The sequence below is a fragment of the Epargyreus clarus genome, unplaced genomic scaffold, assembly GCF_041222505.1.
Source record: "Epargyreus clarus isolate Ecla_fem2 unplaced genomic scaffold, WU_Ecla_fem_2.2 ptg000007l, whole genome shotgun sequence".
In the NCBI taxonomy this organism is placed as follows: Eukaryota; Metazoa; Arthropoda; class Insecta; order Lepidoptera; family Hesperiidae; genus Epargyreus; species Epargyreus clarus.
Window position 1 is genome coordinate 6,495,796 of NW_027332215.1, and position 10,430 is coordinate 6,506,225.

The 10,430-nt window shown below is 35.1% G+C and overlaps 1 protein-coding gene across 1 annotated transcript; it reads left to right on the top strand.

The window, feature by feature from the left end:
* On the top strand, window positions 1-9,607 carry LOC140743302 (uncharacterized). Its single transcript, XM_073074465.1, has 2 exons — window positions 1-76; window positions 7,353-9,607. Exons 1-2 carry the CDS (start codon window positions 53-55, stop codon window positions 8,598-8,600), a joined length of 1,272 nt encoding a protein of 423 aa, XP_072930566.1. The 5' UTR covers window positions 1-52; the 3' UTR covers window positions 8,601-9,607.
* Window positions 9,608-10,430: the final 823 nt, after the last annotated feature.

The following is a 10,430-nucleotide window of genomic DNA, read 5'->3' on the forward strand; positions in this document are numbered from 1 at the left end:
TAGATTAAGAGTTTCGTTCACGAAGCAATTGGAAGGCCGTCCCCGCCCCACCATGCGAGGGATTTGGAGCCAAACGGTCAGTGTTTAACATTCCGGGATTTCTTATTCAAACGTGATTTTAAATTTTCAAATGTGATGTTCCGTTGTGGTTCTAATTTCGCGATTCCGGTATTCAGTGTTAGTTTTTCGAAAATTCCACGAGATCGTATTTATTTAGGATTTTTTATTTTACCGAGTCTAAATAAAGCGTGTAAACGAGTTCATAAAACGCATCGATTACGCGGTGAAAGATCTAATTTCCGAACAAAATTTTGGAAGTATTAACAGCAGATTAAGGAATACGAAAAAAACATCCTTTTTAACGCTGTCAAAATTTATCATATAAATATTTAAGATAAAATTTAAAAGCTCTACCGTTCGGCGGCGACACGTGTAATTTGCCATAGGATAGCGGTTTAAAATTGCTTCTGGTTTACATTGATGCAAATTTACTTTTATAAACAGATGATATAGCCCTTAGGGATCGCACAGTGCTCGATTTATTAAATCAGGCTATCAGGTGGACTGCAAGCTACCTTGTTACTTTTATTACTAATACGTTGATTCTATCACCTTCTGTTTTTTAAACACGGAAGCCAGCAAATATTGACGCGCAAATCTTTGTTGTTCACACTTTACTCTCTACGCAATTACGTATTGAAGTGATAATCATCCACAAATATTGTACGTGTAAACGTGAGCTGAGTAGAAACGGAAGTGTATGTTAGGTTCGATCATTAAAAGTGTTTAAAACAGATTTTATAAATACACTGCTTATGTTTATGGTCGTAACCCTTTAAGCGTACATTTGTTACTCTTAAAGGGTTACGACCAGGGGGTCGTCACCTCCAGGGGGAGGTGTCAAGGATTAAGTGCATCGCGCAGCTTTAATAAAAAGGAAAAGATATATAGATTAAATAGTATTTTTTGCTAAGAAATGTTAATTAAAGGACTTTTGTACTTATTACTTGTGTGTAAATTAAATTCAAATTACAAAGGGCTGAAGATTAGGAGATCGCGAAATATTTTCATATACTCAGGGGTCATGACAAGTTTGAATAACACTGCTTTATAGTATGATAGGTCGTCAACGTATCATGTATTTTTTTCAATCGGTCAAAATATTATCAGCATATTAAAATAAGTGGATACATCTGCGATAAACTTCAGAAATTATTTTATTAGATTTTATTTTAGGTTATTTATGGATATACACGATTTGCTGCTTTAAAAAAAAATTAACGGGACATCGCGTGACGTAACGCATATGTGAGCCATATTTTCGAAGCTCTGTCAACTAAATCCTTCGCGTTAACTGAGGCCTAAATATCACACTGAAACGAACGCTATTTCTCCTATGTAGCTATAACAATGTATTTTCTAAAATTATTAACACAAATATAGTTACAACCCACTTCTAGAATATGACAATGTATAGACTGACCGCAATTTATAAATCGAAAGACTATTTAGATACTGTAAATTTTAGACTTTCCTAAATGGTCACAATAATAAAAATGTTTTGAGCATATACGTTATGAAACAAATAATTAAAATTATAACAATATTTTTTGACGTCATTTTATTTATATTTTATTATGTTTTAGATCATTTTTTTGGTAATAAACAAGCAATTCAGATGTATATCAACCTTTGTGTATGTGTGTGTGGTAGTCATAGCCTAGTGTTTGAAACTCGGCTTCTTGATCGTGGGGTCACCCACACACCTCTGATTTTCAAAAGTAACTTGCGTGTTACAAATTATCATTTGCTCTATCGGTGGAGAAAAATATTGTGGGAAAACCTAAATACCCGAGAAATTAAAAAAATGAGCTGAAACTATATGCGAAGTCTACCTTGTGGTGGACTATGGCCTAATCCTTCTCATTCTGAGAGGAGACCCGTGCCCAGCAGTGCGACAGTAAAGACGATCAAACTTTAATTATGCCAACAGGAAGGACTGTATAATTGATGTGACTACAAAGTGGCAATTGCACGGTAGACGAGATGGGTTGATTGATACTAAATTCTATGTGACAGCGGCCAGAAAAAGCATCATTGCATCCATTGTTTATGTTTCCACGTTTCTATAAGCAATTGTCGGATCGCGTTTGGTCTCAACTTTCTAACCTTTAACGGCATTGCATGGCATTTGACATCGCGTAATTTGGTCGCGAATTGCGCTGGTTATAGGCTGATTGTTACGTAAGTGGGGTTTTCCGATCACGAATGTCACGTACCACGATCATGTTTCGGCAATACGTACGATTTTTGGAACAAGGATGTGGTTGTGTTTAATTTATATTGGTACTAGCGTAATCCCGCGGCTTCGCGTTTAGAGGTCACGGGTCTATGGCATCGATAATGACACCTTAAAATGTGTCTTTGTATATTTCCCGGGAACAGTACTTTTTTCCGGATTAAAGGTACTCAATGTCCTTTTTTGGATCCTTGACGTTTGTACAAAATTTCTCACATTGGCATTTATAATATTAGTTATGATTAGGATTTGGTACTTGGATAGTCAATATACCATAGGTAACTTTTATAAGCAGGTTAAAATTATTCCGTGGATTTTCAAAAACATTACCTTTTACTTACGTTTTATATATTTTTACCAGATAGTCGTATTAATGCACCTTGACGAAAAACAGGGGACCTCAATATTATTAACTCCTCGTTTTGGTTAAAAGACTATTAAAAACATTCCCATAAAGTTTAATTTAATCATAATTAATCAGCGCACGATTTAAAAAAACAATTTCATTTAATTCAAATCTAGATATAAAGTAGAAAGTTGAATTTCGTACCAATAACTCTATAACTATTACATTAGTTTACGTAATCTTATTTTCGGTTGCATTTGTTAATGACTCATTCAAGTTAATATTAGGCACACGTTCTCGTTCTTCTTTACCATAAAGAAATAATTTAAAATCGAATTGTATGATGAGCGCATTATTACGCAAATCCGATTTCTGCGAGTCACGAGGATGTCCCGTTTTGGGTTCAACACAAGTTACGTCGTACGTAACTGCCTGCTTAAGTGCTTACCGTTACTATTGATTGCAGATTTTTATAAGAAAACTACATAGTTTTTCTTTAGTGCTCTCTCATTAATAACACTTCGAAATCAGTTTAACAAGATTTAATACGGGTAATATAATTTAATTATATATAATTTAATTCACTATAAATAGAGACAAAAATTGTGAACAATATTTCTTTTTTAAGGTTCCGTATCCTAGGGTAAAAAATGAACGCTATTATAGTCCGCGCGAAACTGCTAGTCCGCCCTGAATATAGAAATGAGTCGCGTCACCATAACATATTGTATGACTACACCTGCTCGCAACAACTTCAGAGCGGACTAGCAGTTTGGCGCTGACTTTATTAAGCCTTTGCTGTCTATCTACCTGTCATGGGGCTCGATCTTTTCAACAATCAAATTCGGGATTAGCTCAAAAAAAACACACAAATGTCGTATTAGTACAACGCAAACGAAATATGTTTAAAAATATGTAGTTATTTTTAATAACGCAGACAGACGCTATTTATTTGAATAAATATTTCGTGTCGGTGGACGCTATGACAAACATGGTACGAGCGAATTAGTTACACAACAAGTGTAAACACGGAAACCGGTGCACTGAGCTTTCGCAGCTTCGCCGTGATTCAAGAATAGCTTTCCAGTACCGTAATGGAAGCTACCCATAAACTTATATGTTTATATGTGTTCCACGCATACTATGTCGAGGAATCCTAACTAATATTATACATACGAATGTGAGTTTGTTTATTTCACTTTCATGACTCAACTACGTAACACATTGTCATGAAATTTTGTACACACGTTGTCAACAAAATATTATTTTCTTACTTATCTCGGAAAAAGAAATACCGTTCCTGCGGGATAGATAAAAAAATCTCGGACAACAAGCGAAGACGCGGGTAAAAGCTAGTATTCGTATTATATTTCTTAGAATAAGTAATTAAATAGGGAGAAATACATAGTCTAATATATTAATTATTTTGTAATAAAATGAGATTGCCAGTATAATAATATAAGAATAGTTTTATATACTAATATATTATCTTTATTGAATTAAATAGCATATTGACCAATGTAGTCCAATTCCAAAATAAATATTATTCATTTTACGACATCAAATTAGAAGTGAGCTTAACATATAAATGTTAAGAATCGCTTATTTCGTTGTAAAAAACTGAACATTAAAATAATAATTTGCATTAATACGTAATTTAATGAGATTAATATTACAATAATGTAACAGTAATCACTATGCTTTGTTATATAACTTAACTGAATACAATTACATAATCATACATTTAAAAATACGTGTATGTAAACACGTTTTAATGAGTACACGTTTAAAACTGATGCCTTTCATTTTAATTTATATATAGTCGCGTATATAGAATTACGCAGATAAATCTGACTAAGTCTGCTAATAATTTATTTTCTATAAAAAATGTGCGAAATTATGATTATGTTATAATAAAAAAAATGTTATTTTTACTAAGACAAAGAGAAGTATTTTAAAGCGATGAAAAAGAATATTTTAATTTTATTATTCAATGATGAGTCTAATATAAGTCTACTAATAATTTATTGTGAATAAAAATGTGCCAAATTATGATTATGTTATAATGAAGGAAGTTTCGGTATACCAATTTTTGCTGCATTGAATTGGCACAACACATTGTTACTGATATTTATAATAAGAAACATTTGATTGATAGTATTATTATGTCGCTCTACGAAAATCCATGCATACATTCTGAACGGTTTTAAAGTAGGTATGCGTAAATAATAGTAATAATGTTCATTTATTTCAGACAATATAAACAAAGATACAAATATATAATTAAACATGATGGTAGCGGATTGTTGTAAAAATATTTTTAGTTCATAAACATTTTAGTTTCAATTACTTAATAATATAATTTTGGTAATGGTGTAATCGCCAACCTCCATTACTTTCATTGAACTTGTAAATGGAGCGAGGCAAAAGTTGTCATCTCAGTCACAATTACCTGTGGTTACCGCTAAAACTGGTTCGAATTCACTTTTTCTTAGCACCAATTCCAGCTCAATGAGTACATCTTAGCGGCGGCGATAGCTTAGTGGTTGAAACTCCGGAGTCCGAGATTTAAACCCCAGGCACACTTGTGATTTTTGAAAGTAATGTGCGTATTAGAAATAAATTATCATTAAAGTAAATATCGTTAAACCTACAAGCATATGATTTAAAAAAAATCGTCATAGATGTGTAAAATCTACCAATTCGCACTTGGCCAGCGCAGTGGACTATTGCTTAACCCCTCTTACTCTGAGAGGAAACCCGTGCCCAGCAGTGGGATAACACTGGATTGACGACGAGTACATTTTATATTCGTATATGCATATTAAACTGATTTAACATTACAATTGCTGTGTAATCGGGCAACACAAAACCAAAGTATAAGTATAAGTAAGACAAAGTTAATACTTTTATTAATTACAAAGCTTTGTCATTTATAATTGAATGAAAAAGCTTTGTAATTAATAAAACCAATCGTATTATGCAATGTAAAGTCATATTGACTTAAATAATTTATTTCCGGATGATCTTCATCGTCTCGATCTTGTACGGTCGTTGATCAGTATAGTGACGGGCCAATACCCATGACGACCCGCGTGGCGGAGCGGTCACCATACCGGTCTGACACGCTAGTGTTCCGGGTACCATCTCCAACCAGACAGAAATGTAATGCATTTAGATTTGTTCCGGGTCTCGTTGGTTATGTATGCATATTTGAGTACCCATGTTATCTTTAAAGGGGTATATTGTCGAGACCAATTATATTGTAGGTGTAGGAAAACATCGTAAGGAAATGTCTGTAGGTTCTGTAAAAACGTCCTCAAAAGTTTTTACGGTGGATTGCGGCCATAATCCTTATCACGAGGTCGAGGTTCCCACCAACGCAACAATAGGTTAATGATGATGTTTACTGCTATTACCAACTAGGGTCTGGATTCGCTAATACGAAAGACAACAATGACTTGTAAACAATACATCCTGATTTCTCAGACAATAAAACGGTAATTTGTCAAGATTGTAAAAGGTAATGGTTCCGTCACCGATAACCATTGTCATCGGTCCGTGATGTTTCACAACTGTTACATAACGCCATCCGTATTTTGTTAGTCAAGTGCAAAATGTGATAACGAACAGGTGAACTTTCACGGGATATTTTCACTCTCCTTACATAAGCCGGTCACGAAGTTAACATTTCAATTTGAAACACGTTTAGCCAGATGCCTTAAGGTTAACCGTTAAACGGATTAGAACTGTACCATTAGTATGAGTTTTTACGTTTTTACAAAAATGACTGTTTTTGTATTTGTTTACATATTAGCCCATACATTTCCAATCAGCGCCCCTAACGCATCAGAACTGATTACTAATTATTAAGGGTAGGTGTTGTAGTATTTCTTTTACGGTAATTAACTAATAAGGGTTCATTATAAACTTTCTACACTCACCACACAAGGTTTCCCTGTTTCGTGGGTGCCATGGACACATATATAGACGAATATACAAAAACCCAGACCCAGAACAGATATCTAAAGTCATCATTCCAATATCTGTCTGACCGGTGACCGAACCCGGAACCTTTTGCGCGTCAGACCAGTATGGTGATCGCTCCGCTACGCGGGTCGTCATACTTCTATTCTCATTATACTTCTATTTCTCTAAGATGTTACGGTAACTAAATAAACTCTCAGGATGTAAAGGTAAACGCTTACGTTTGATAATTAGTATCGTAAACTTTCCCCAAGACCTTAAGAGAACTTACGAAACGGTACTTCAATTCATAGCTAAGATGGTCACTAGACATCTTTTGCATCTACCTTTCCTTTGTTATCCACTTAATGATGTTACACAATCACTGTAATATGAGCTATAATATTATGTAATAACAGCTGAGTGAAATTGTTGTTTGTTATAGATGCGAGCCACGATATCGCGAACAACGTGATTTAACATTGTAATGTAATTTTGGAGCCGGCGCGGATACCGACAATGTAGAATGAACTTTTATTCCCAACTTATCTGTGTTGAATTAAAATGCTACTTTCAAAGTTTCTCATAAGATTGTAACTTATTGTTTAGTTTTACATGGTTATGCCAAGGCTGTGCGATCATAATTAAGATAACATTTGCTTGCGTTTTATGTGTAGATTTACGCGGTGCGCTAATAAGTGCGTATGGTAATTTAACTAATTGTAGTCTCCTTTGTTTCAGATTACCTTGGCGGTAATTCTACATATCGCTCTAGTGTCGGGAAAGGCATTAATACCACAAAATCAACAAGCACAGCAGTTGGAGCCGAAGTCGCAGACCAATGGCGCAGAAAAGCGAGTTGGGTACGATTACCCAGCGCCGCCTCATGATTTGGTCAGCCCGTACCAAGACGACTTGAATCTTCACGGAGATCATCATGACGTTGTAGACGAGCATGTAGTCCACGACCATGACGACCACGACCACGATCACGACCACCACGATCATCATGCCATACACGATGAACATCATATCGAAGAACACCACGAGGAACACCATGATCACCACGATCACCACGACCATCATGACCCTGGCTACTGGAAGAAAAAGTTGATCTGGAAACCAGGATGGAAGAAAATATGGAAACCCGCAAAGAAACAAATATGGAAGCCTTCATGGAAAAAGATTTGGAAACCTATTTGGGTTCCGACTAAAATACCTGTCTGGAAAGAAATTAAGGTCCCCGATTGGAAAAAAATATACAAACCAGAATGGAAGCCCATTAAAGTCCCCGCCTGGAAAGAAGTTAAAGTACCTGATTGGAAAAAAATCACTGTTCCTGTATATAAAGACATAGTTGTTCCAGGATGGAAGGAGATTCAGGTACCTGCTTGGAAGAAAGTCTGGATACCAGAATGGGTTAAAGTTGGAGTGCCTGGTGAAAAATATTTGGGTAAAGATCACGAAGGATGGGAATACACTTCACATGATCTTTGGAAAAAGAAATTGGTCTGGAAGCCACTTTGGAAGAAATATTGGAAGCCAGCCAAGAAACAAATTTGGATTCCTGACAAAAAGTTAGTATGGAAGGACGAATGGAAACAAATTTGGAAGACAGAGAAGAAACAAATTTGGGTGGATGACAAAAAATTAGTCTGGAAGGAGGCATGGCAACAAATCTGGAAGCCATCGAAGAAACTTATTTGGGTACCTGACAAGAAATTGGAATGGAAAGAGGCGTGGAAACAAATTTGGATTCCAGACTGGAAAGAGATTTGGGTACCGGGTGTTAAGAAGATTTGGCGTCCAGTGTGGATATCGGAATGGTTCCCATCGCCTGACCACCATGAACATGTACACGAGTCCCATGGCTGGGATAGGAGCGATAACAATTCAAGTGCTAGCCAAAAATCTGTGGTCGTGAAGCCAGCCCCTCAACAGACAGCTCCTCTGCAGCCACAGCAGTCTACATGGCAATTTCCCAAATAATTTATTTTAGTCCTAAGACGAAATTGTCTGTCTATGTGTAAATATGTGTGAAAGAATGAAATTATTGGACAGTGAATGATTTGGGAACAAGCAATGCCATAAGAGGACATCAGCTCGCAGCCTGCTTAAGAAACAATAGCATCGTGCTCACATAGGTAATGATTCCGTCCATAATAATTATATTATATTGCATTGCGAAAACACTCAGTGATGCGATTGTTTCTTATGAAGGTTTCGAGTACAATACCTTGCGTTATTATATAAGTGCTATGATGGAATTACCCCGAAGTCGTTTCACGTAAGTTTTAATAAAGACGAGCTTTAATTGATGAAGTTGTGAGGGACCGACCACGGTTTGCATATGCAACGCGGCAATTTCATTCACGTCAGAGCCTGAATGGACTCCGGGAACCTAACAAAGAATTGTTAGGCGTCGCCTGAAAATTGAATCCCTATCGCCTGTAATTTTGCCCCGCTACTGAAAGTGGCAGATGAACGAGTGACAGTTTTATTTTATGGAAATAATAGAGCAGTTTTATGTGCGCGGGATGCTGGCAACAGAACGGCTGCGAAATTAATTACCAAAGCAACGCTTGCTGTATTTAAACCAATCAGTTATGTTCTGTACCCATAGTATGAGTTTCTACGTTTTTACAAAATTTACAGTTTTTGTATTTGTTTACGTATTTCCCATACATTTCCAATTAACAAATACAAAAGCAGACATTTTTGTAAAAACGTAAAGACTCATACTAAGGGTACTGTAATGGGATGAGTTGTGCGTGTATGTTTGTTCTATTGAGTCGTAATTACGATGTCGTTTTGTTAGTCATTGCACCAATGCCTCTATACCAAAACGATCGTAATCAAGTAATTCGACTTGAAAGAACTTGTGCCTACTGATACTGTGTCTTGTTGTTTTGTGTATATTGTTATTTTTATATTTTAAGTTGTTTATAGATGTAGCGAAACCAATGAAATAAAGATAAGTATTGTTTTGATATTAACACTTGTTTAACTTTTCTTGCATTAAAACCCAGGTAGGAATAAGATACTATCTTTACTTGTAATCAAATTATAACAGGCCGATATCTGGACAGGAGAGATGTTAAAGAATAAACTAATATGGGTATTTATTACAGCAATGAAAGCCCAAACCTATAATAAAATCAGAAAAATTGAAAAATTGAAATCATCAATATTATAAATTAATTCTTAAATAATATCTTAGTTAATGAACTTTATATAAAAACCTTTTAGCTGATATTTACCATTCTTACTTGTGTAACAGTTCTGCAAAGTAAATTCATTTGAAATAATTTAAATTTTAAATAGTGAAAGTATAATAATAAACGGTCGAAAAACTAAATTGGAACTCTAAATTCGAGTGTGACTTATTGTAGATTCCTTTTTAATGCCAAGCTGGATAGATAATTATGGTTTGAACCAAATAAATGTAAATGTGTAGTTTCGAACAAAATTTCACTTATGTAAAGCGGCGTAAGAAACTCTGTAATAAATACATAATGAAATGAAATGAAATATATTTATTTTGTATAGGCCAACGGCGGCACTTACAAATTGTCAGTTACAATATTTTCTTAAACTACTACCGGATCGGAACGCGACCTCTGCTGAGAAGATCCGGTAAGAAACTCAGTGGGTTTGTCTTTTTTAATTTTAAAAATAATTATTCTCTTTTTAATTTTTTTTTTCAAAAAGTATATATGGTTAAATTTACTTTTATACTTTAATCAAACTGAAGAGCTGGTTACTTCAAAACATATGTGTTCTTCGTATAAGCAATGAATACCTACCTAGGAGCAAAGC